The sequence below is a fragment of the Narcine bancroftii genome, chromosome 13 (genome assembly GCF_036971445.1).
Source record: "Narcine bancroftii isolate sNarBan1 chromosome 13, sNarBan1.hap1, whole genome shotgun sequence".
NCBI classification, from domain to species: Eukaryota; Metazoa; Chordata; class Chondrichthyes; order Torpediniformes; family Narcinidae; genus Narcine; species Narcine bancroftii.
The window spans coordinates 62,957,708-62,985,289 of NC_091481.1; the positions used below are offsets into that span (position 1 = coordinate 62,957,708).

General features: G+C 46.7%; 1 protein-coding gene across 3 annotated transcripts in view; it reads right to left on the minus strand.

Annotated features, from left to right (window-relative positions):
- The window catches only part of LOC138748753 (cytohesin-3-like), a 59,108-nt gene that overhangs the window by 29,822 nt on the left and 1,704 nt on the right, over positions 1 to 27,582 (minus strand). For 2 of the 3 annotated variants that reach the window (XM_069909445.1, XM_069909443.1), the window contains exons 2-3: positions 2,761 to 2,843; positions 2,191 to 2,255 (exon numbers count right to left, since the gene is read on the minus strand). In XM_069909445.1, coding sequence (XP_069765546.1) covers positions 2,191 to 2,255; positions 2,761 to 2,843 — 148 coding nt within the window. Of the gene's footprint in view, positions 1 to 2,190; positions 2,256 to 2,760; positions 2,844 to 27,582 lie in introns of those variants that run through there. The other variant, XM_069909444.1, reaches the window with a different exon arrangement.

A 27,582-nucleotide genomic window follows, 5' to 3' on the forward strand; every position in this document is an offset into this window, starting at 1 on the left:
AGCCCCTCAGTGCCCAGTTATGGGAAGACTAGACCCTGGACCTTCCCCACAGCTGCACCAAGCCTCAGTGAACCCCTCAGCAAGAACGCCTGCAGCCTGGAATGCACCATTTGGAAGCGTTCCCTCACTAACATCTCCGCATGCTGGAAGGCCAACAGGTTCCAGGCAGACCAAAGAGCGTCTCTCACTGAGTTGAAAGTCTTCCAGCAGTTCTGGATGTCTGACTCTGTGGGCATCTCTGGGAACAGCCCATAGATCAGGCCTGTGTCATTGCTACAGCCGAAATGTGACAAGGATCCTTCTCCACGCACACTTGGCGAATCTGCACTCAGCAGAGAGGTGGGCCACTGCCTTCAGTCCACTGCAGTCATCTCAAGGACAAGGTGGGTCATGTTCTTCTAGTACAGGAGGGCACCTCTCGCTGCCAGCCAGGCCAAGTCCCGGTACTTGTTGGTGAACCATGGCGGCGAGGCGTTCTGCCAGATGACCTGGACAGTCTGCTCGGGGAACTGCCCCACCGTGTCCATCAAGTCCTTCGTCTCTCAGGTTTTTGCAGGACGTGCTGACCACTGCCTGATGGCCTTGTGGTCAAAAGTGCTGGTCTGGAAAAACTTTAAGGAAGGATAGGTGGTGTGGCAAAGTCCAGCTGATGGGGACATTGCGCGGCAATGGGATCAGACCCATCCTTCACAACCTAGATAAGTGAATACATAACTAGATAAGTAAATAAATAGATAGATAAATAAATAGATGGAGAGCTAGATAGACAGACTAGGGTTGGTGTCACCCAGTGTGGTAACTTAGGGTGTCACCACTCCCCCCACCCCATGGACCTCCTCCTGTACCAGACCCTACAGGATCCTTAGTAATGCTTTTTATACTAATGTTACTGGTAAATTGTAATTCCTGTAGATCACTGAATGCTGTGAGATAAACAACCAGCAAAATTAAAATGACACCTTTAAATTACAATATCACACTATTTCACTCTCATAAAATTAATTAATCTAGGTTGACAAATACTAACGGCCACAACATTGTGGCTAAAACACCAGAACGTTTGACGAAAGCATCGACTGCAAAAGCACCAGCCAGCACCGAGAACAACAGCGCGAGCTGGTAGCGCACGGAGATGAAACCACATGATTCAAAGCATCATTGTTATTGGGGAATAACGGCGGCTCTGACCACAGCCCGTTAGAAGGTTCATAAAGTAAATGAGCGTCGAGTTTTAGCCTCGTAGGTGAATTGAAACGTGTCAGCTGGGCTTAGGGAAAATGTCTGTTGTTAGAGTGAATGGCGGGGATATTTTTGTAAGAAATAATAAATTTCTGCTGAAAAACTGCACAAAAATTTTATAACCAGGCATTTTGGTTGTCACCCACTCTGATGGTGTCACCCGGTGCAGTCCGCACCCCGCTAGCGACGCCAGTGGACAGACGGACAGACTGAAGAGTCAACCACATTGGTCCGGAGTCGCACACAGTCCCATCTAGGAAAGGACATCAGATTTTGTTCCTTAAAAGACGTTAATGAAACCAGATGGATTTTTACAAAAATCCAGTCCTTAGATACCAACATCAGCTTTTAAAAGAAGCAATCGACCAAGATCTAATTTCAATTTCTAGTCTCCCTGGTAGGTTTCAAACTGATGTCTCTGGACCAATAGGTTCTTGTCTCTCTTCTGAACACAGACCCACCTTTAGTATTTATTCATTTACCCCAAACCACTGGCAAAATAAAGCTGCACTCTCGAGCCCCTTCCCAGACCACTCGCTAGATTTTTGTTTGGTTGAGAACCATTTTTGCCCACCAAATTTGCAATCTTGTTTTACACGTGACGTGTTTATTATGTCAGTAATATTTGTCTTCATCCCACCACCACGGACCACCTATAACAAACCCACAGACCACCGGCAGTTCAGGGTGCATAGGTTGAGAAATACTGGCCTGGACTGTTAACACTCTCCTCTGGTTCCAGTCTAGAAATATGACCCCATTGCCTACGTTTGCCAGGAGAAAGGAAGGGCATGTCCTTCCCTCTTCCACTGAGGCCTTTTTTTCCCAGCAGGGGATGTGTTCTACAGCAGGGGCATGAGGGAACATTAAGGAACTCTTCACGGTTGGAATTGCGATGGGTTTGAATATCTGATGTTCTGGTCAAATTGGCCTTGATTCGCTTCGACTCACCTCTCCTCCACCTGGCTGAAGTTCTCGAGCTCTGTAATGACTTCTGCAATTTCCATCTTGAGCTTCTGAAGAAGGAGACAGTCACAGTTAGGACGGAAAGCTCAACGAGCAAGCCATCCGAGGCTGGACTGATGCAATAGTTCCATTCAGTGAGGGTAAAGTAGATACATAAAGTTGGGGGAAGCAAGAGTGAAGGAACGATTGCATTTATGTAGCTCCCTTTACTTTCAAAATAGCTTACGTTGTCTTACCATGGGCGAGGTACTTCTGAGGGGCTCTCACTGGATAAAGCTAGAAACAGGGCAGCCTACTTATGCACAGCAGGATCCCACAAAGCGGTGCAATGAGCAGACAATACACTTCATTGGAGGGCCCAGAGGATACTACACTCGGCTCAGAGGCATCACTGGGGGCCAAAAGGACACTTCACTGGAGAGCCCAGTGGTCACTTCACTGAAGAGCCCAAAGGACAATGCACAGGGGATCCCAAAGTACAATACATTGGGGGCCCCAGAGGACAATGCACTGGGGGGGGGGGGGGGGTTCCAGAGGAAAATAAACTTTTCGTACCTGAATGTCATCCAGTAGATCTGTCTTATGCAGCTGAATAATCTCAACCTCTTGCTGTTCCTCCAAGGTGAGTTCTGAAAACACTGAGGGAGAAACAGGATAGTAGAGTGGATTTTATTCACAAAGTGCTTTCCCCCTATTGAAGATCATCGGTGCAACACAGACGCCAGATCGCCACCGTGCAACGTCATCACTAAGCACAATGCCAAATTAAACGGAATTTCTTCTGCCCGCTTTCTGTCCATACCCAACATAGAATGATTCTAATGTATCTACTGCTACCACTGCCCCAGGCAGCCTGTTTTCTGTGTATAAAACTTTCCCCGCACAGCTCCTTAAAATTCCTCACCTTAAATGCATCGAGGATATGTCCTGGAGCCTCCACATTGATGCAAAGAAGACTCGCCAGCGGCTGTACTTTTTGCGGTGTCTGAGGAGATTCGGTATGTCACCAAAAACTTCTACAGGTGTACCGTGGAGAGCATTTTGGCTGGTTGCATCACTGCCTGGTACGGAGGTGCCAACTCTCAGGACAAGAATAAACTCCAAAGGGTTGTTAACTCGGCCTGCAACATCACAGGCACCAGACTTCACTCCATTGAGGATGTCTACATGAGGCGGTGTCTTAAAAATGTAGCCTCTATCCTCAAGGACCCCCACCACCCAGCCATGCTTTCTTCACTTTGCTACCATCGAGGAAAAAGTACAGGAGCTTAAAGACAAGCACTCAATGGCACAAGGACGGCTTCTTCCCAGCTGCCATCAGATTCCTGAATAATCAATGAACTAAAGGCACTGCCTTACTTTTCGTGCATTATTATTTTTATTTTTTTTAAATTTAGAGTAATGTTGTAAGATGGTTATAATATGAACATTTGCTCGATGACGCTGCCACAAAACACTGAATTTTGTGACTTGTTCCTGACCATAAATTCTGATTCTAGTAACTGACATTTTCATTCTAGGGAAGAAGTTCCCTGTCCACGCTGTGCAAGCCTCTCATAATTTGAGAAACCATCAGGTCTCCCCTCAGCCTCTGACGTCCATGTTTGTCCAACCTCTCCGTACATCCCTGAGCCTCTAATCCTGGCATCGTCTTGGTAAATGACCCTTTTCCAAAGCCTCTGCTTCCTTCCATTAATGGGGTAACCAGAAATGCAAGCATCTCCAAATACAGTCTGACCAAAGTTTTACATAGCTGCAAGATGGAAAGTTCAGACTAAGAGCCTTCTGCAAATACGACTGGCCATTTTTATTTTGTTTAGACATACAGCACGCTAACAGGATCTTTCGGCCCTCGAGCCCGCGCCGACCCAATTTGCACCCAGTTAACCGAGACCCCGTGGTACATTTCGAATGGTGGGAGGAAACCCACGCAGACACTGGGAGAACATACAATCTCAAATTGTAATGTTGAATTGATGGTTTTTCAAATTATGAGAGGCTTGCTCAGCGTGGGATTTGCACCCCAGTCCTGATCGCTGGCACCGCAACAGCCTTGCGTTACCACTACGCCAACCACACCACCCATCCTCTGGGAGAGATCAGGGAACATCATTGGGGGATTTACTGTTCGACATGTCAAAGTGCTTTGATGGAGATGAGGGACAACATTTCCATGGGCAAGGCATTCAAGAGCTACTGAAGATAATAACAAAATAAGAACATTTGCAAGTGAACCAGGAGTTTAAGTAGAAAACCTTATAACTAGTGATCTAGAACGTGTGTTAAAAAGCAGTGGAACCAAATTTAATGGGAATTGGTTAAATCCTTAAAAGGGTACAAATTGTACAAATGTCAAGGACACGCAACTGGAACAAATAAACGAACTATTAAGACCCCAGCACAAACAAACAGGCTGGCGGGATTCCCTGGTTCGATAGGAAAATAGTGTACTCGTTGGGTTACTGGTACAAAGAAAGGGCTTCTTCAGCTACCACGAAAGTCTTAACATCGTAGTGTCCGCAGGAGGTAAAGATAGATGTTTCGGGCTCAAATCTACATCTGATCCTACGAAGGATCTGATGGTGATGGGAAAGGGTAATAATTACCCTTCCTTCTATCTATCCAATCAACAACTTTGGTCTGTACTCCACGCCCTGCCCATTCCTCCCTTCTCCCCAGCCTTTTAATTCAGGCACCTGCCTGGTTTTCACTCAAATCTTGGAATAAGGGCTTAGGCCCGTAACTTCGGTGATTTATCATTAGCTCCTATGGACGCTGCGAGACCGGCTGAGTTCCTCCAGCGTTTCTGTCAGTCTCCAGACTTTCGTGCTTCACTCCACCTTAATGCTGAAACTGGCAAACCGACAAGGTCTGCACAGAATTAATCTCTCCCCTGGTGTTCGCCAGAAGGCACAAATAATACAGGTTCATGGAGTGTGTTTGCAAACTTGAATTGTGCACCAAGATACAGTGGAAAACTTGGTCTGGCATGCTATCTAGCTACTTATCCTATTGTTTAGGCATAAAAGATTGTGCCCCATCAGAGAAAAGTGCAGGGGCGTCATTGATTTACTGTAATGGGAGATCAATTTAATAGTCTGAAAGCAATGAGAAAAAAAACTGGTGGGTGTTTTTCAAACTCGTGTATCATCTGTCTGATGGGAAGAGAAGAGAGTGTGGCCAGGGTGGGATGAGTCTTTAAAGATGGTATATAGAAATGAATAAATGTATTCCATTAGAAAAAATAACATATAATTTAAGAAATAACATTACAATATTTGAATAAATATGGGAGCCATACATGAAACACAATAGAGAAAACCTACCGGGGACATCTACCACCTAAAATGACAGAAGGAGAAGAGAATGAAAAGAACTGACTCAGTGGAATTTCTTGTTTATTTTTATTGAGTGACAACATTGTTTGACGGGTTTAATGTATCTTAGATTCTGAACTTTAAATGAATGGGAGGGGAGGTAGGGAGGGAGGGGAGGGGGGGGGGAGAAAACGACACTGTATATGTTCAAGAGGGAAAATGTATGTATCTTGATCAATGTGGTTTATAGTGTGAAAAATTTTAAAAAATTGAAAAAAAAGATGTTGGCAGCTTTCCTGGGTGATGAAAATAGAAAATATAGATGGAGCCGATGGAGGGGAGGGGTGTGTGTGTGTGTGTGTGTGTGTGTGTGTGTGTGTGTGTGTGTGTGTGTGTGTGTGTGTGTGTGTGTGTGTGTGTTTGTGTTTGTGTGTGTGTGTGTGTGTGTGTGTGTGTGTGAGATGGCCTGAGCTGTATCTCTTGGGCAGAGTTGTTTCTGTTCCAAGCTGTGTCAAGTCAAGTTTATTGTCATCTAATTGACAAGTATGACCTGACAGAACAGCGTTCTCTGGTCCTCGGTGCAAAACCCACAGACTGACATCCGGACATCTTACACACACACACACACACACACACACACACACACACACACACACACACACACACACACACACACACACACACACACACACACAAAATACATATATACAAATAAATATGTTTCATGAATATGAGAGTCTCAGAGGGTGAGTGTGAGCAGTTCCTTTGGTTGTACAGCATTCTCACTGCCCGTGGGAAGAAGCTGTTCCTCAGCCTGGTGGTGCTGGCTTTGATCTTCCTGTACCTCTTTCCCGACGGGAGCAGCTGAAAAATGCCATGTGCGGAATGGAAGGGGTCCTCTTCAGACGATGATCCTGGTAGATCACATCGATGGTGGGGAGTGGTGAGGGAGACCCCACTGATCCTCCCTGCCGCTGATCCATATCTTGGCAGCAATTGTACCGCACTGTGATACAGCCGGCCTGGACAATGTCAAGAGAGCTACTGTGGAAGGTTGACATAATGGTGGCCGGTACCTTTGCCCTCCTCAGTCTTTTCAGGAAGTGCAGTTACTGTTCCTGACAAGGGCCGAGATGTTGTTCTCGAACATCTTTAAAAATTGGTCGGGCTTTAAAGATGAAAATGAGCAGCCATTTCTCCATATCTCATCCATTTCCCTGCCCTCTAGTGACATGTGAAAGTGAGTAACACTCCAGCAGCAAAGCACTAGAAAAAAGTGTTAATTGGCTAACATTTAGTCTCAAGGTTTACTTCTAATCCCATGAAAGATCTGGCATTTTAACAACATCAGAATCACCACATCAATGAACACTGCATGCACGTACAAGTTTTGGAGAGAAAATAACCACTAAGAATGCTAGAACATCAAAGGTGCAGAACAGAAATAGATCAGAGAGCTCCGCGTGTGTAACATCCAACGCAGTACCAAAAATTCTGGTCAATCTGTTTGTATCACCTCTCTCCCAAGAAAAGATCATTCGTGAAATGATTTCCCATCAGGATGTATGGTTATCTGAAAACCTGAAACAATGCATAGTCATTCCGCCCCCTGTGACCTTACTGGAACTGGGGCATCATCTTTTATTCAGTAATCTAGTTTTCTTAGTTTTGCGTTTAACACTTGATCTATAATGGTACAGTGGCCCATGACTCATTCCCCTCTCCACCTGTAAACTTGTTTCTTGGTTGAGAGGCAAGGGACAAGGAGCACCTGAGGCAGGTGCTTGTTCTACACGGTTTGCTGTCAACTATGTGGCAGTCACAGCTTGCCCCACTCCAGCTGCACTCTCTTCACACCCCTCCCTTTGGGAAGAAGATTCATGAGTGCATGATCACACAGCATCAGAACCATGGACAGTTCTTTCCTCCATCATCAGACTCATGAATGAACCTCACAATCATAAAATTGTGCGCTTTTGCACTGCACCATCTGATCTCTCTCCTTCTCCTTTTCCTTCTCTCCCTTCTTCTCTCTCCATCTTTTTCTCCCTTTCTCTTTTTCTCCCTTTCTTTCTCTCTTTTTCTCCCTCTTCCTCTTTCTCTCTCTCCCTTTCTCTTTTCTCCCCTTCTGTTTCCCCTTTTCTCTCTTTCTCTCTCTCCTTCTCTCCCTCTCTTTCTCCCTTTCTCTTTTCTCCTTTTCTTTCTCTCATTTTCTCCCTCTCTCACTCTCCCTTTCCCTCTTTTTCTCCCTTTCTTTCTCTTTTCTCCATTTCTCTCTCCCTTTCTCTTTTTCTCCCCTTCTCTCTCCGCTTTTCTCTCTCTCTCCTTCTCTCCCTCTCTTTCACCCTTTCACTTTTTCTTTTCTTTCTTTTTCTCTCTCATTCTGCCTTTCCCTCTCTTTCTCCCCGTCTCTCCTTCTCCTTTTCCCTCTTTCTCCCTTTCTCTCTCTCCCTTTCTCTTTTTCTCCCCTTCACTCTCCCCTTTTCTCTCTTTCTCTCTCTCCTCCCTCTCTTTCTCCCTTTCTCTTTTCTCCTTTTCTTTCTCTCTTTTTCTCCCTCTCTCATTCTCCCTTTCCCTCTCTTTCTCCCCTTCTCTCCCTCTCTCCTTTTTCCTCTTTCTCCCTTTCTCTTTTCTCCTTTTCTTTCTCTCTTTTTCTCCCTCTCTCACTCTCCCTTTCCCTCTTTTTCTCCCCTTCTTTCCCTTTCTCCTTTTCCCTCTTTCTCCCTTTCTCTCTCTCCCTTTCTCTTTTTCTCCCCTTCGCTCTCCCCTTTTCTCTTTCTCTCTCTCCTTCTCCCTCTCTTTCTCCCTTTCTCTTTTTCTCCTTTTCTTTCTCTCTTTTTCTTCCTCTCTCACTCTCCCTTTCCCTCTTTTTCTCCCTTTCTCTTTTCTCCCTTTCTCTCTCTCTCCCCTTTTCTCTTTCTCCTTCTCTCCCTCTCTTTCTCCCTTTCTCTTTTTCTCCTTTTCTTTCTTTTTCTCCCTCTCTCACTCTCCCTTTCCCTTTCTCTCTCTCCCTTTCTCTTTTCTCCCCTTCTCTCTCCCCTTTCTCTCTCTCTCCTTCTCTCCCTCTCTTTCTCCCTCTCTTTTTCTCCTTTTCTTTCTCTCTTTTTCTCCCTCTCTCACTCTCCCTTTCCCTCTTTTCTCCCCATCTCTCCCTTTCTCCTTTTCCCTCTCTTTTTCTCCCCTTCTCTCTCTTTCTCTCCCTCTTTCTCCCTTTCCCTCTCTTTTTCTCCCTTTCCCTTCCTTCTCTCTTTCTCCTTTCTCTCTCTCTCTCTCTCTCTCTCTCTCTCTCTCTCTCTCTCTCTCTCTCTGCACTTCTGTATCACTTACACCGGTGATTGCATCAAAGTGTGGTATAGTTTTTGTAGAGCATTGGATTGGAGGTCAATCGAGAATAACTGCGGTCCATCTCTCTCCCTCTTCCCCCCCTCCCCCCTACCCCATTGACATGATCTACCAGGATCGTTGTGTGAAGAGGGCTCAGAAAAACGTTAAAGACCCCTACCACCCTGAACACAGCATCTTCCAGCTTCTCCCATCAGGAAAAAAGATACAGGAGTATCAGAGCCAGAAAAATAATGGGCTGAGAAACAACTTCTTTCCACGGGCAGTGAGACTACCAAATGAACTGCTCATACAAACCTTCCAAGAATCTACTATTATTTAACAATATTTATTTTTATATATGTACTATATATAAATTGCTTGTAAATATGTGTGCTGTGTCTATATATGTGTTTCCATGTTTTTACACTGAGGACTGAAGATCACTGTTTCGTCCAGTTGTACTTTACAATTGTCTGATAATAATAAACTTGAACTGTGCTGGGCCTTGTTGTACATTGTATGAGACGTCTGACAAAACTGCTCGTGAAAGAAACTCTATCCTTGGCTGCTTGGTTAGCACAATGCTACTATGGCACCAGTGGCCCAAGTTCAAATCTGGCGCTGTCTGTAAGGAGTTTATACATTCTCCTCGTGGCCTGTGTGGGCTTCCTCTGGGAGATCTGGTTTCATCCCACCCTTCAAGAACATAGTGGTGTATTTGGGAAATACAATCTCATCTTATACAGCTTGACCATAAAATGCTAACTCCTGTACTCAATGCTTTGATTTATGAAGGCCAACATGCCAAAAGCTCTCTATGATTTTATGATTAATGGTGATGAATCCATCTGTCTTTCAGGGAGGGATATCTTGCTTTCCCCCAATCCCCCACACTCTCAAACCTCCCTTTGGCTCCAGACTCCAAGCTAGCAAGCAATCAGCTCAGAAAGTACTTGGAGTTGTGTCATGTCCTGTTATGCATGTCCACTCTAAAGGAACCAATCATACTGAACGTCAGGAATTGCTCATCCTCTCTGATGGTCTGACTCCGTCAAGCGTCATGAGATTGTCAGAGCCCATGAATAAAGGAAGCAGGTGTTGGAGCAGCGAGGAGGAACTTGCTCTGAAGACTGACCACTGCAATTCCACATTCTGAGTCCCAGCCGGGACATCTGCATTGCAGGAAGCAGCCCAATTGGCGTGTGACAGAGAGACTGAGAGCAAAGTCAGTCTCTACGAAAAAATTTTAATTTAGACCTGCAGGACAATAACAGGCCATTTTGACACACGAGTCCCTGCCACCCAATTTACACCCAATTAACACAGGCCCCGATATATTTCAAACGGTGGGAGGAAACTGGAGCCCCCCCCCAGAGAAAACCCATGCAGACCCGGGGAGGGCATACAGACTCCTTACAGAGATTGGAACCCCGGTCCCAATCGCTGGTTCTGTAAAGGCGTTGTGCTAACCGCTACTCAGATCGTGGGGAGGCTGGTGTTTCAGCTGGACGTGTTTTTGTCAGATACTGGGGAGTGTCCAAGGGAAGCGATTCTTCAGATGCATAGGAAGTGGGGAGAGCAGGAATGGAAATTCCATGGTGGGGCAGGGGACTGGAGATTAAATGACAAAAGGGGTGAGGGTGTTAGACCCAAGTCCTGGAAATGCAGAACAATTGCTGACAAAAATCCAGACTTAAAATTCTGTAAAATCTTTATTCTGTGCAAGTGTTAAGTCGGGGCGGCGGGGTAGAGGGGGACACAACGGTTGCTGCAGACAGCCCAGTCTGAAGGTGAAGTGCAGCACCTCAGACTGATGTGTGGATGTAGGGCGGTACGACGGTTAGTGCAACGGTGGGACAGTGCCAGCGTTCAGGACCGGGCCTCGAATCCCACACTGACTGTAAGGAGTTGGTACGTTCTACCTGTGTCTGCGTGGGTTTTCCCCAGGGGCTTTGGTTTACTCCCACCATTCAAAACATACCAGGGGTATAGGTCAATCAGGTATAATTGGGCAGCATGGGTTCTTGGGCCAAAATGGTTTGTTACTGAGCTGTATGTCTAAATTTAAATTTAATGGTGCATGTCACAGCCTCCAGGCACTGGACAGAGAAGCCATCTTTTGCAAGTGTCATGTTGAGAACTGACGCCCCTCAGGGCTCTGTGTTCTGATCCACAACTGCATCGCCAAATCCAGCTCCAACAGAGTCATCAAGTTTACAGATGACACAACAGCCGTTGGCCTCGTCATCAACAAAGATGAGTCGCACTACGGAGACAAGGTGGAAAATCTCGTGAACTTGTGTGAGAGTAAAAGCCTCAGTCTCAACGTGGACAAGATGAAGGAGATGATCGTGGACTTCAGAAGAACTAGGAATGACCACCCTCCACTGCACATTAAAAACTCTGTAGTGGAGAGAGTGGAGTGGCCCAAGTTCCTTGGTGTCCACTTCACTAATGACCTATCGTGGACACACATCTCCTCACTTGTCGGGAAGGCGCAACAGCGACTGCACTTCCTGAGAAGACTGAAGTGGGCAAGGCTACCAGCCACCATCCTGTCAATCTTCTGCAGGAGCTCTATCGATAGCATCTTGGCTGGCTGCATCACCGTGCGGGATGGTTACTGCAGAAAAATAGATCAAAGGTCAATCCACAGGGCCATAGTGGCAGAGAGGATCACTGCAGTCACCCTCCCTCTAATGATGTGATATACTGAAGTGGGCGCGCAAAATCACTGAGGACCCCTTCCACCCGCACATAGCACCTTGCAGCTACTCCTGTCGGGGAAGAGATACAGGAGGATCAGAACCAGCACCGCCAGGCTGAGGAACGGCTTCTTCCCACTGGCAGTGAAAATGCTGAACGACCAAAGGAACTGCTCACACTGACCCTCCGAGACTCTCATATTCACAAAACCAAATTTATTTATTTGTATATATGAATACTTCTCCTGCACATGTCAGTGTGTTATGCCTGGATATATGTCTGCACATTTTGCACCAAAGACCGGAGAACGCTGTTACATCAGATTGTACTTGTACAATCTGTGTTTCTGGCTGCCCGTGTGGAGTTTGCACATTCTCCCTGTGGCCTCGTGACATCCCAAAGACGCGCAGGTTGGTTGGTAATTGGCCATTTTAAATTCCACCCCCCCCCCCTCCCCGAGAGGCTGGAGTGATGGGAGGGGGCATCATTATAAAAAAAACTATTTTTAACTAGTGGAGACAACTTAGACCTGTAATTCTATGAAGTCATCAATAGTTCCCCATTCATTAACTACATGAAATCACTTCCCTTTTCCTTTCTAAATTTTCCAGAGAAGGGGGAAGTGCTAATTTCTTCCTCCTTCCAGCAACTTAAAAAATGCAGTTTGGGGCCAGATTCTCTGTGGGTCTTGGCTTTGTGGGCATATTGGATCGGGTATTTTTTAAAAAATCAGGACCTGGAGGGATTGATTGAGAGGTTGGATGGGCTGGGTCTCCATTTTCTGGAGCACAGGGAGAGGTGGTGACTTTGTGGAGGTTTATAAAATCTTGATGGGTGGGGGATGGTGTAGATAAAGTGAATGTTCTCCCTCTTTCTCCCCAGTGTGGGTGATTCGAGAACCGGAGGTCATAGGTTCCTAGGGGAGAGATTTAAGAGGAACCTTAAAGTTAAAATTTTTCACTCAGTGTAGTCTGCAGACTCCATGATGGTGGTTAAAAACACAGCAAATGCTGGAGGAACTCACAGCGTTTATGGGAGGTGAAGATATATTTCAGCCATTTTAAACCTTAGTCCTTCTTCAGGGTGGATGGGATTCATTTGGTTAGGGTCCTGGTCAGTGTAGATGGGGGAGGGGGGGGTTGAAGACTGGGAAATCCCCCATTTTAATTTCCCATCCCATTGCTGGCACGTCTGCCGATGGTCTCGTGCACTGCTGGGCTGAGACCACCGGCAAATTGGTGGAAGAACAGGTCATCTTCCATCTGGGCACCCTCCAACCTGATGTCATTAACCGACTTCTCTGGATTCTGTTAACCCCCTGTGATAGGTTGGGATCCTATCACCTCTGTGTATATTTGCATATAATGATAATGATTGGCTGAGAGCCGTAGCCACACCTACTGGCCAGGTCATAAGGTGCTGCACCCAGCCAGATCCAGGTCAGTCTGGACTGGTCGACCTCGATGTACGATGCTCCAGTCTCTTGGTAATAAAAGCCTTGGTTTAAATCTACAAGTCTTTGAGTCATTCGACACGCTACAATTTTATTACCAAGAGACTGGAGCGTCGTACATCGAGGTCGACCAGTCCAGACTCACCTGGATCTGGCTGGGTCCAGCACCTTATGACCTGGCCAGTAGGTGTGGCTACGGCTCTCAGCCAATCATTATCATTATATGCAAATATACAAATATACACAGAGGTGATAGGATCCCAACCTATCACACCCCCACTCCCCCTGTCGTCTTTTCCTCAGATTTCTCTCTCTCTCTCTCTCTCTTTCTTCCCCGTCACCTTTCCCCCAACTCTCTCTCTCTCTCCCTCTCTCTCTCTCTCTCTCTCTCTCTCTCTCTCTCTCTCTCTCTCTCACCTCTCACTCTCTCTCCTTTTCCCTCTTTCTCCTTTCACAGACCCAAATCAATTCTCACCTCTCCTTTTTATCATATCACTCCTTTTGTTGGTCTGGAGTCCTCCCCCTGCCAGGCTTCAGTCTTTATTCTGATGCCTTCCCGGCCTTTGCGTATTGCCTTGATAGGGACTCAGGCCCCAAACCTTGGTAATATATCTTTACCTCCAATAGACTCTGCGAAACCGACTGAGTTCCTCCGGCACTTCTGTATATCTAGTCTGTATTCTTGGTCGGCGCCACTAGACTGAGGAACAACTTCTTCTCACGGGCAGTGAGAACGCTGAACATCCAAGGGAACTGCTCACACTGACCATCTGAGACTCTCATATTCACTAAACTGTATTTATTTATTTATATGAATACTTGCCCTGCGTTAGTATTGTGTGTCTGTATTTGTGTTACATTTGGTTGTGTGTCTGCGTGTTTTGCACCGAGGACCATTCGTCGGGTTGTACTTGTGCAACTTGAACTTGACTCCACACTAAACTCCAATTGGGATCTCATCATAGCTGTAGCAATATATCTTTGCTCCTCTACACAAATCCTCTTGCAGTGAAGGCCAATCCTTCACCTTACTAACTGCTTGGTGCTCCTGAATACTTGCCTTCCGCGATTTATGTACAAAGTCACCTGCCTGTTTGATAAGCCTCCTTCCTGGATTTAATACGATCCCTGAAGATGCAGGAAAAAAATCACAGGGATGTTGTGGGGAGATGATGGACTTTTCTCGCTGGTGCCAAGGAAACTTGGGGGGGGGGTGGGTTGCCTTGTTTTTTTATGTAGTCGACAGGAGAGAAGTGTGGAAGAAACCAAAGCCTGACTGCTTCGATGGGAAAGCAGGCCCATAAACTTTGAGCAGGGTCCTTGGAGCGGTGGGGGGGGGGGGGGGGGGGGAGAGCAGGGAACAGCTGAATAAAGGTTGAGAATGGATGCCTTAGAGCAGTGATTCTCGACTGCTTCTCTTCCACTCACAAATCACCTGAAGTCTTCTCCGTGGATCGTTATCTTGTCACGGTGGAGAAGCTTGTGTGGTCCTCAGATCCTGAGAAGGGGTGCCATCCGGATCTAAGCTCCTGGTAGGTCCGCCCATGGTGGTGAGGTCCTGGTCAAAGAACAATCCAACCAAGTCCTCAATGGGTGAAACAGGCAGGCGGAGTCACCCTGAGCTCGGTGGCTGTGAAGGCAGGCGAAGGCTGCCACAAATCCATCAGCTCCAGTTGTTGAAATTTCCATGCCATTGGTTGATTGGTGAAGTACTGTGTGCTTCTTGGAGTGCTACATCAAGTACACGTTAAACACGGGATAGGATGCCATCGGTGCTCTGTGGTTAGTGAGAGATACTTAAGGTAATAGATGAGTGGGGGGAATAAAGGTCACGAACCACTGCCTTACAGGTTTATAAACCCATCGGTGAGAGGGTAAATATTTAAAAGAGACTCGAAGGACATCTTCTTCACACAAGGTGTGTGTAACGAGCTGCCAGAGGAAGTGGTAGAGGTTAGGGACAATTGTAACCTTTAAAAGACACTTCGGCAAGGATAGGAACAGTTTAGACCGGTGGTTCTCAACCTTTTTCTTTCCAGTCACGTCCCACTTTAAGTAAACCCTAGGCCATCAGTGCTCTGTGATGAGTAAGGGATTGCTTAAGGTGGGATGTGAGTGGGAAGGGAGGTTGAGAATCACTCCTCTAGACCCAATTGTTACTGAAATATTTTGCTTGAGACAAATAGTCATTGGCCCATTTTCTTTGGAATTCTGAAACAGTGCACATAACGAGTCAATTAGGGACGATTAAACAGTGCTTCTCAACCCTTTTCTTTCCATTCACATCCCACCTTAAGCAATCCCTTACTAATCACAGAGCACTGATGGCACAGGGAATACTTAAAGTGGGATGTGAGTGGAAAGAAAAAGGTTGAGAACCACTGTTTTAATTGTCCCTAATTGACCCGTTAGTGGCACAGTTTCAGAACTCAAAATGAAATGGGCCACTGACCATTTTTCTCAAGCAAAATATTTGGGTCTAGAGCAGCGATTCTCAACCTTTCCTTCCCACTCGCATCCCACCTTAAACAATCCCTTACCAATCACAGAACTTGTGACTTAAAGTGGGATGTGAGTGGAAAGAAAAAGGTTGAGAACCACTGGTTTAGAGGGAAATGGGCAAATGGGACATTCTTAATGGGTAGACAGCTTGGTCGGCAGGCACACATTGGGCTGGAGGGCCTGTTTCTAATCTGAGTAACTCCATGACTCTATGACTAATCCTCTGTCCTTGTTGGTGTTAGTCAGGAATGAATAATTCATGTATACTTCCTTGAAATTCTTTCTTTGGCTTGGCTTCGCGGACGAAGATTTATGGAGGGGGTAAAAAGTCCACGTCAGCTGCAGACTCGTTTGTGGCTGACAAGTCCGATGCGGGACAGGCAGACACGATTGCAGCGGTTGCAGGGGAAAATTGGTTGGTTGGGGATGGGTGTTGGGTTTTTCCTCCTTTGCCTTTTGTCAGTGAGGTAGGCTCTGCGGTCTTCTTCAAAGGAGGTTGCTGCCCGCCAAACTGTGAGGCGCCAAGATGCACGGTTTGAGGCGATATCAGCCCACTGGTGGTGGTCAATGTGGCAGGCACCAAGAGATTTCTTTAGGCAGTCCTTGTACCTTTTCTTTGGTGCACCTCTGTCACGGTGGCCAGTGGAGAGCTCGCCATATAACACGATCTTGGGAAGGCGATGGTCCTCCATTATGGAGACGTGACCCATCCAGCGCAGCTGGATCTTCAGCAGCGTGGACTCGATGCTGTCGACCTCTGCCATCTTGAGTACTTCGACGTTAGGGATGTAAGCGCTCCAATGGATGTTGAGGATGGAGCGGAGACAACGCTGGTGGAAGCGTTCTAGGAGCCATAGGTGGTGCCGGTAGAGGACCCATGATTCGGAGCCGAACAGGAGTGTGGGTATGACAACGGCTCTGTATACGCTTATCTTTGTGAGGTTTTTCAGTTGGTTGTTTTTCCAGACTCTTTTGTGTAGTCTTCCAAAGGCGCTATTTGCCTTGGCGAGTCTGTTGTCTATCTCATTGTCGATCCTTGCATCTGATGAAATGGTGCAGCCGAGATAGGTAAACTGGTTGACCGTTTTGAGTTTTGTGTGCCCGATGGAGATGTGGGGGGGCTGGTAATCATGGTGGGGAGCTGGCTGATGGAGGACCTCAGTTTTCTTCAGGCTGACTTCCAGGCCAAACATTTTGGCAGTTTCCGCAAAGCAGGACGTCAAGCGCTGAAGAGCTGGCTCTGAATGGGCAACTAAAGCGGCATCGTCTGCAAAGAGTAGTTCACGGACAAGTTTCTCTTGTGTCTTGGTGTGAGCTTGCAGGCGCCTCAGATTGAAGAGACTGCCATCCGTGCGGTACCGGATGTAAACAGTGTCTTCATTGTTGGGGTCTTTCATGGCTTGGTTCAGCATCATGCTGGAGAAGATTGAAAAGAGGGTTGGTGCCAGAACACAGCCTTGCTTCACGCCATTGTTAATGGAGAAGGGTTCAGAGAGCTCATTGCTGTATCTGACCCGACCTTGTTGGTTTTCGTGCAATTGGATAATCATGTTGAGGAACTTTGGGGGACATCCGATGCGCTCTAGTATTTGCCAAAGCCCTTTCCTGCTCACGGTGTCGAAGGCTTTGGTGAGGTCAACAAAGGTGATGTAGAGTCCTTTGTTTTGTTCTCTGCATTTTTCTTGGAGCTGTCTGAGGGCAAAGACCATGTCAGTAGTTCCTCTGTTTGCGCAAAAGCCGCACTGTGATTCTGGGAGAATATTCTCGGCGACACTAGGTATTATTCTATTTAGTAGAATCCTAGCGAAGATTTTGCCTGCAATGGAGAGCAACGTGATTCCCCTGTAGTTTGAGCAGTCTGATTTCTCGCCTTTATTTTTGTACAGGGTGATGATGGTGGCATCACGAAGATCCTGAGGCAGTTTACCTTGGTCCCAACAAAGCTTGAAAAACTCATGCAGTTTGGCATGCAGAGTTTTGCCGCCAGCCTTCCAGACCTCTGGGGGGGATTCCATCCATACCTGCTGCTTTGCCACTTTTCAGTTGTTCGATTGCCTTATATGTCTCATCCAGGGTGGGAACCTCATCCAGCTCTAGCCTTAGGGGCTGTTGAGGGAGCTGGAGCAGGGCGGAATCTTGGACTGAGCGGTTGGCACTGAAAAGAGATTGGAAGTGTTCTGACCATCGGTTGAGGATGGAGATCTTGTCGCTGAGGAGGACTTTGCCGTCTGAGCTGCGCAGCGGGCTTTGGACTTGGGGTGAGGGGCCATACACAGCCTTTAGAGCCTCGTAGAAACCCCTGAAGTCGCCAATGTCCGCGCTGAGCTGGGTTCGTTTGGCGAGGCTAGTCCACCACTCATTTTGGATCTCCCGGAGTTTGCGCTGAAGATGGCTGCATGCGCGACGGAAGGCTTGTTTCTTCTCTGGACAGGACTTCCTTGAAATATCTCTCAACTATCAACCCATTTTGTGTTCTGCCCCAATTCAGTTGCCTATTTTGTGATTCTCCGACACCTAAATCTTAAATAAGTCACTCATTGTCTGTCCTGTAAACAGTGCTGCCTTACAAAGTGGCTCTGGGAGATGCTAAAAAGTTCACAAGAGTGGCAAATCATCCTTTCTATTGCCCCAACTTTCCACATCCTCCTCTTCCTCCCCCTCCTCAGTCAGGTCTCATTAAGGGCATGAGTAAAACAGTTGCGTTTTCACAGTAAATGTGTCAGCCCTTCAGTTCACAGGGCAGTTAGGGATCAATCGTATTGACGGCGGCTGGAATCACAAGGGCAGGGCAATTGTGAATGTCTGGGCCTAAAGGGTAATGACGGATCATTGAGACTTTAATCATCGTGGTCATGTGTATTCAAGAAGTTTCTCTGACCGGAGAAACACAATGGTGTTCTGCAAGGAAGATGCTGGGACCACTGTTGTGTGTGTGGGTGTGTGGGTGTGTCTGTGTGTCTGTGTGTGTGTGTGTGTGTGAGAGAATATGTGTGTGAGAATGTTTGAGTATATGTGTGAGAGAGTGTGTTAGAATATGTGAGTGTATGTATGTGTGTGTGAGTGTGTGTGTGAGAATATGTGCGAGTATGTATGTGTATGTGTACGTGTGTGAGAGAATATGTGTGTGAGAATGTTTGAGTATATGTGTGAGAGAGTGTGTTAGAATATGTGCGAGTATGTATGTGTATGTGTGTGCGTGTGAGAATATGTGTGAGTGTATGTATGTGTGTGTGTGTGTGTGTATATATGTGTGTGTGTGTGTGAGAATATGTGTGATTATGTATGTATGTGTACGTGTGTGTGAGTATGTATGTGTGTGTGTGTGAGAATATGTGAGTGTTGTTAGGTCTGCTTTGTTCATGAATGAGTGAGACAAACACCAGACTGAGTCGAAATCAGGGTTCTTTGTTCTTTATTACCGGATTGTAACACTTGCAACTAACCATGTTAGTCGGAGAATGCATTCTGCCGTTATCAGCAAAATGGTGATTTTTTATACCCTTGGATACGTGCTTAGAAAATCATCATATCATTACTTGTCCAATGACTAAAACTGTTGCTATCCTTTCCCTGCTAGCTTCCTGCCTCTCAATCCATCAATGTCTCTCTTATCTTGTAAGTACAAGGATGCATTCACATCTTGTTACAGCCCTGTACAGGGTAACTCCTTACACATTCCCATCTCATGATGTTTTACCTTACAGTGTATATATGTGTATGTGTGTGTGTGTGTGTGTGTGTGAGAGAATATGTGTGAGTGTATGTGGGTGTGTGGGTGTGTGTGGGTGTGTGAGTGTGTGTGGGTGTGTGTGTTACTATGATCTAGATGAAAATATAGAGGACAAATAGGTTTAAAATAAGCAGGGGAAGGTTTAAAGGAAATGCATGAGGCAAGTTTATTTTTACACAGAGGGTGTTGGGTGCCTGGAATGAGCTGTCAGGGAAGACAGTAAATGTGTTTAATATTCATTTGGACACATACATGACAGGCAGCGGATGGAGAGATGTGGACCATGTGCAGGCAGACAGACATTGTGGGTCGAAGGGACTCATTGCATGCGGCATGGCAGCCATAATGAGGGCCCTGTGGCCACCCCTGGTTGGCGGGGGGGGGAGAAGGGAGGTCATCACAGCACATTTAAGTAAAAGCCTTACTTTCTTTCCCACTCGCGCAACACAAATATTTTTAATGAAGCCAAACGTTGACTGCTTCATGGGGAAGGAGTGAGCGGAGTCCTGGGTGGGGGGCCTCAGAGCTGAAGAAAGGTGGATAGTGGCTGCTACAGGGTGTTAAGGCAGTCTGGTTTGTGGTTTTTGTTCATATGTAATGGTTCAGACATTGAATGAAGGAACATAAAAGAGAGATTTGGAGAAGAAACAGCAAGTTCCCAAGTGATTGACAGTCAGAAGACCGTTAGACTGTGGGAAGACACTAAATGGCTAGTCTGTTGGGCAGAATGTGAAGGTGAGGCGATGAGATGAAGGAATATACAGTTAAAAATAATGTAAATGACAAAAACTGCAAATGTTGGAAATCTGAAATTAAACAAGAAAATGCCAGAAACCTGTTTATGTTTTTTTATAAGTAAAGGAAAGAAATAAATAATAATAAAGGGAGTTTGTACGTTCTCCATGTGTCTGCTTGGTTCCCCTCACCTCCCTCCCCCCTGGGGGCTCCAGTTTCTCCCACCGTTCAAAAGGTACTAAGAGTGTAGGCTAATGGGGAGTAAATTGGGCGGCAGGGACCCATGGGGCTGAAATGGCCTGTTACTGTCTTTGGCTTGGCTTCGCGGACGAAGATTTATGGAGGGGGTAAAAAGTCCACGTCAGCTGCAGGCTCGTTTGTGGCTGACAAGTCCGATGCGGGACAGGCAGACACGATTGCAGCGGTTGCAGGGGAAAATTGGTGGGTTGGGGTTGGGTGTTGGGTTTTTCCTCCTTTGCCTTTTGTCAGTGAGGTAGGCTCTGCGGTCTTTGAAGAAGACCTCCTTTGAAGGAGGTTGCTGCCCACCAAACTGTGAGGCGCCAAGATGCACGGTTTGAGGCGATATCAGCCCACTGGCGGTGGTCAATGTGGCAGGCACCAAGAGATTTCTTTAGGCAGTCCTTGTACCTTTTCTTTGGTGCACCTCTGTCACGGTGGCCAGTGGAGAGCTCACCATATAACACGATCTTGGGAAGGCGATGGTCCTCCATTCTGGAGACGTGACCCATCCAGCGCAGCTGGATCTTCAGCAGCGTGGACTCGATGCTGTCGACCTCTGCCATCTCGAGTACTTCGACGTTAGGGATGTAAGCGCTCCAATGGATGTTGAGGATGGAGCGGAGACAACGCTGGTGGAAGCGTTCTAGGAGCCGTAGGTGGTGCCGGTAGAGGACCCATGATTCGGAGCCGAACAGGAGTGTGGGTATGACAACGGCTCTGTATACGCTTATCTTTGTGAGGTTTTTCAGTTGGTTGTTTTTCCAGACTCTTTTGTGTAGTCTTCCAAAGGCGCTATTTGCCTTGGCGAGTCTGTTGTCTATCTCATTGTCGATCCTTGCATCTGATGAAATGGTGCAGCCGAGATAGGTAAACTGGTTGACCGTTTTGAGTTTTGTGTGCCCGATGGAGATGTGGGGGGGGCTGGTAATCATGGTGGGGAGCTGGCTGATGGAGGACCTCAGTTTTCTTCAGGCTGACTTCCAGGCCAAACATTTTGGCAGTTTCCGCAAAGCAGGATGTCAAGCGCTGAAGAGCTGGCTCTGAATGGGCAACTAAAGCGGCATCGTCTGCAAAGAGTAGTTCACGCACAAGTTTCTCTTGTGTCTTGGTGTGAGCTTGCAGGCGCCTCAGATTGAAGAGACTGCCATCCGTGCGGTACCGGATGTAAACAGCGTCTTCATTGTTGGGGTCTTTCATGGCTTGGTTCAGCATCATGCTGAAGAAGATTGAAAAGAGGGTTGGTGCCAGAACACAGCCTTGCTTCACGCCATTGTTAATGGAGAAGGGTTCAGAGAGCTCATTGCTGTATCTGACCCGACCTTGTTGGTTTTCGTGCAGTTGGATAATCATGTTGAGGAACTTTGGGGGACATCCGATGCGCTCTAGTATTTGCCAAAGCCCTTTCCTGCTCACGGTGTCGAAGGCTTTGATGAGGTCAACAAAGGTGATGTAGAGTCCTTTGTTTTGTTCTCTGCATTTTTCTTGGAGCTGTCTGAGGGCAAAGACATACTGTACTGTATGTCTAAATGCGTTTAAGAGAGGGAGTATCAAACCCCATAAACTGACTGACAGGAACCATCATCATCCTATGGGATGGATAGAAGATGCCTTAAATCAAAATAAATAATATTGAGTGGAAGAATAAAAGGCCTTTGGAGTGTACATTCACAGATCAATACACTTGGCATTCAATAAGATGATTAAAAAGGCATTTGGGACCCTTTCCTCTGTTAGCTGAGGTGGAGACTATGCTTAAACTTTGTACAACTCGAGGGAAACAAGGAAGTCCGCAGACACTGTGATTGTAGTGTAACCACCCAGAAATGAAGGAGGGACTCAGCCAGTCTCGCAGCGTCCACAGGAGGTAAAGATGCATCACCAATGTTTCAGGCCTGAGCCCTTCTTCAAGGTACAAACAAAGAACAGGTAGGCGTCAGAATAAAGACTGAAGGCTAGCCAACAAAAGGTATTAATTGGTGTTCTCCTTCTTCATTCAATGTGGCTTTCCCTCTCCCATCACCGACTGAACCCTTTCCTGCATATCCAGCATTACCTGCACGTGCCCTGGCCCCCTCCACCCATGTACAGCCAAGGCAGGATTCCTCTTGTCCTCACTTACCTTCCCCCCCCCCCCCCCCCCGGCTTCCGTGTCCAGCATACCCTGCTCTGCCATTTCCACCACCTACTACATAATCCCACAACTAGACACATATTCCTCTCTCCTCCCCTCTCTGCCTTCTGCAGCGTCCGCTCCCTTGTCCACTCCCCCCTCCCCTCCAATCGAGTTTGGCACCTACCCCTGTGACCGCAGGAGATCTTCCACCACCATTCAGGGCCCCAAACAGTTCTTCCAAATGAAGCAACGTGAATATGCAAACAGTGTTCCTGTTGTGGTCTCCTCCACATCAGAGAGACTGGGAGAGCACTTTGTTGAGCACTTCAGCTCTGTCCATTGCAATAGCATGGATCTCCCAGTGGCCACCCCGTCCCATTCCCTTGCTGGCATGTCCATCCATGGTCTCATGCACTTCCAGACTGAGGCCACCCACAAATTGGAGGAACATCACCTCATCTTCCAGCTGGACACCTTCCAACCGGATGGCATTAACAATGACTTCTCAGGTTTCCGTCAACCACACCCACCCCCCTTCTCCTTTCCCCCACCTCTGTCTCCCTTTTTCTCTGTCTCCTTTCACTGACGCCCACCTGTTCTTTGCTTCTTCTTCCTTGAAGAAGGCCTCAGGCCTGAAACATTGGCAATACCTACTATACGGATGCTGCGAGGCCGGCCGAGTTCCTCCAGCGTTTTTTACAGCTCTAGCTGTTCCACAGATTGAGCAACCTGTACAGTTCTTACAGGAGAGAGGTGACTACAACTGGAGAGAGCACAGAGGATGCTGTAGAAAGACGGTACAGGTTGTCTTCTTCAGGGGGGGGGGGGCTGAGGTGAGACTTAACTGAGCTGTATGTTACAAGGGGATCAGAGAAAAATGCTATTGGTTGGACCTATTTCCCATAGCAGATAGATGAAAGATTAAGTGCTACAAATATATTGAAAAGATGAGATAAGGAAAGGTGATTTTTCACCCAGAGGGTGAGGGGCAATGGAGTGGGGGGGTTCCTGGAACACTTCCTGAAAGACAATGAAGGCCGAGACTCTCGTCATACTCGAGCACTACTTGTGTACGTACGTGCACAGCTAAGACCTGCAGGATCATGTAAACCAAGTGGGAAAGCCAGGAGGATTGATTACTTTAGCCCAGTGCTCACTTTGTAGAGGATCATCGCTTGAATTCCGGAGAGTTGGTTCAGTGATGTTGACGGGAGGGAGGAGCAAGGATGAATTCTCCTGCTCTCCCTTGCAACATCTTTCAAGGTCGCCTGTGAGAGCAGAAGATGGTTTGGTTTAAAGTCCCACTCGTAACAGAAAAGGCCTATGGGGAATAATCGTGGATATATTTGCTTCATTGCAAAATTTGCAGAACTGTTTTCCCTATCCAGTATTTCCTACAAAAACAATTTAAACGCTATAAACGTTCAGAATGTTGGGGGAGCTGGCTGAATCAGATTGTCATAAAATTGACCTCTAGAGATCGTCTTCAAGGGAAGGAATGGCTCTGATAACATTTACGTTGCATGCTTTCTGCAGCCTGAAGTGCGTGTGGTTAAAGTCTAGAGCTCTGCAGGCTCAGATATCAGAACCACATCCTGCCCTGTGCATCGAACCTCACTGTACATTTCTCATTACAGAGAAGCAAGGGTTTCAATGTCAGTGCAGTGCTATTAGAGATGGCCTGTGCAAGTCAAAGTTATGGGTTGGAAAAATCCCCCGTTTGCCTTGAGACAAGATAGCAAACAAACAAACCCCAGAAATATAAATAAAGAAACTGAACGCATGTTAAAGATTTGATCATTGCTCGCAAAGACAATGCGTTGTGGAAAACGCTGCTTTTCTTGCCCAACCCCATCTGGCCTGAAGAAGGTAGATGTGAGTCATCTTCTTGAACCACTGCAGGGCCTCTGTTCTGGAATTTAGATGCAGTGATAATGAGGTAATATATTTCTGAAATAATGAATCGTCACAAACCTGTCATGAAATTCATTAAGAACATTAAGATTAGGAGCAGGAGTCGGCCATCCAGCCCGTCGAGCCTTCCCCGCCATTCAATGAGATCACGGCTGATCTGATCATTGTCTCAACTCCACCGACCTGCCTTTCTCCAATCTCCCTTAATTCCCCTTCTATGCAAGAATCTCTCCATCTTTGCCTTAAATATATTTACTGAGGTTGCCTCCACTGCTTCAATGGGTAGCAAATTCAACAGATTTACCACCCTCTGGGAGAAGTAGTTCCTCCTCGTCTCCGTCCTAAATCTACTACCCTGAATCTTGAGGCTATGTCCCCTGGTTCTACTCTCCCCCATCAATGGAAACTACTTACCTACCTCTATCTTATCTGTGCCTTTCTATCTCATTCTTTTAAATTCCAGCGGATACAGTCCCAGGCGATTCAATCTCTTTTCATATGCAACCTCTTCATCCCTGGAATCAACCTGGTGAACTTCCTCTAAGGCCAGTACGTCCTTCCTCAAGTCAGGAGACCAGAACCGCACGCAGTGCTCCAGATGTAGCCTCACCAGGACCTTGTACAGTTGAAGAATAACCTCCCTGGTCCTAAATTCAACCCCTCTAGCAATGGCCAGAGTTCCATTTGCTTCATGATAACCTGCTGCACCTACAAGCCAACCTTTTGCGACTCATGTACAAGCCCTCCCAAGTCCCAAGTAAATGCTGCAATCAAAGCATTTACGGGTGCAAAATTGCTATAAATTATATTTTTAAAAAACCAATTGCATTAGCGCAAAAGAAGAGAAAGACAGGTGGTGTCTGTGGCTCATTATCCATTCAGAAATCTGATGGCAGAGGGGAAGATGAGAAAAGCGTTGAGACTATAATGTCATATACATAAATACAGTGTACAGATGAAATGAAATTCCTGCTTCCAGCAACTACATGGTAGATTGACAAAAATGATGCTTCATTTGAAGGGGATTCTGCCGGGGAGAGAGTTCCCATTTGTCCGATGTCCGTGTCCTTGGTGGAAGAAGACGCAAGTTCGAGAGGTGTGAGTGCAGTGGGCTGGGCAACTATTGGCAAATGGTCATTACTTTAGACTTTGTCAGTTTGTGCAGTGACCTTGATTAAGAAATGGAAAGGCAGAGAAGAGGTTGAAACACCCACTGGCCTCATCAGCAACAATGATGTGTCGCACTACAGAGAACAGGTGGAAAATCCCTTGAAATGATGCAAGAGAAGCAAGCTGAGCCTCAACGTGGACAAGGAAAGGAAGATAATCGGGGGCTTCAGGAAGACCAGGACCCTCCACTACACGTCAACAACTCTTGTGGTGCGGAGAGCAGGGAGCAGCAAGTATCTTGGAGTTCACGTCACTATTGATCTATCGTGACACACTACATCTCCTCATTTGTCAGGAAGGTGCAACAGTGACTGCACTCCTTGAGAAGAATGAAGTGGGCAAGGCCACCATCATGTCAACCTTCTGCAGGAACTCTATCAAGAGCATCCTGGCCAGCTGCATCACAGGTCAATCCACAGGACCATAAGAGTGTCAGAGGATCAATGGGTCAGGCAGCATTCATGTCCTGCCCTACTTACCAAGGTAGGATGTCAATGGAGAATGGTAGGGCAATGGGGAGAATGGTAGGGCACTGGGGAGTGTGGTAGTACAGAGGGAACTAGGAATACAGATACTTAATTTCCTATGTCACAGGTAGATAGGTTCATAATGAGAGTTTTTGGCATATTGGCCTACAGAGGGCAGCATCTTTATAGCACCAGCGATCGGGACGGCGGTTCAAATCCTGCGCTGTCTGTAAGGAGTTTGTACATTCTCCCCATGTCTGCTTGGGTTTTCCCCGGAAGTTCCGGTTTCCTCCCACTGTTCAAAACATACCGGGAGTGTAGATGAATTGGGTGTAAATTGGACTCGTGGGCCAAAATGGCCTGTTACCGTGCTATAAGTCTAAATTTAAATTTATAAATCAAAGTTGGGTTGTTATAGTAAAGTTGAATAAGACGTTGATGATGCCAAATTTGGAGGATTGTGTGCAGGAAAGATATCAATCAAATTGGTAAAAGTGCAGAGAAGATTTACTAGAACATTGCCTGGACTTCAGGAACTGAGTTACTGGGAAAGGTTAAACAGGTTAAGGCTTTATTCGCTAGAGCACAGAAGAATGAGAGGTGTACAAAATTATAAATATAGGATATATGAAGGTAGACTTATTCCACTAGGGTAGGTGAAATACCAACCAGAGGACATGGGTGAAAGGGGAATGAAAGGGGAAAACGTTAAGGGAAAGATTAGAGCAAACTTCTTTGCACAGAGAATGGTGGGAGTGTGGAACGAGTGGCGAATGAAGGCTCAATTTTCACAAAATTGGATGGGTACATGGATTGGAGAGTGGTGGACCAGGTGCAGGCCAGAGGGACTAGGCATAATAATAATTTGGCACAGACTAAAAGGGCCAAAGGGTCTGTTTTCTGTGCTGTAATGTTCTCTGGTTCTAAGTGAGCAGTCAACGTTTCGGGTCGGAACCCCTTCATCAAGAGTGACCTGAAGAATATGAAGCTGGGGAGGGGATAAGAGGTGACGGAGAGGTGGACAAACAGGTAGAGAAAGAAACTACAGTAAAATACCCATTAACCGGAATTCGAGCAACCGGCAAAAAAATCGAGGAAAATAAATAGGTTAAAAAATACAGAAGTTTAAAAATGCACCACCCCTCCACCCCCCAGCACTCAGTTCCTCAATCCAGGCAGCACCCAATCTCAAGCAATCAGAAAATTCACTTATCTCCATGGGTGCCGGATACTGGGTATTAGGATGGATACGATGGGTTTAGAAGGGTATAGGAAAAACGAAAGCAGGTAGGATCCCTGTGGGTGGGACATTTTGGCCAGTGTGGGTAAGTTGGGCTGAAGAGCCTGTTTCCACTCAACACCAGTGGCATAACCCAACCACATGTTCGACCAATGCTCGCATGGAGTTGTACAACATAGAAACATCTGCACTGACCTTTTTAGCCCCTCTACACCAATCCCATTTGCCTCCATTAGGACCATATATTCAGATACCTTGCTTTTGCAGGATAAAAATATCGGATGCCACCAGGGCTTATCTGTGACCTCACTCCATTGAGCTCACCTACAAGAGGCGCTGTCTTAAGAAAACAGCCTCTCTCCTCAAGGACCCCCATCCCCCAGGTCCTGACCTCTTCACACGGGGGAAAAAAGGTGCAGGAGTCCGAAGACAAGCACTCAGTGGCACGAGGACAGCTTCTTCCCCA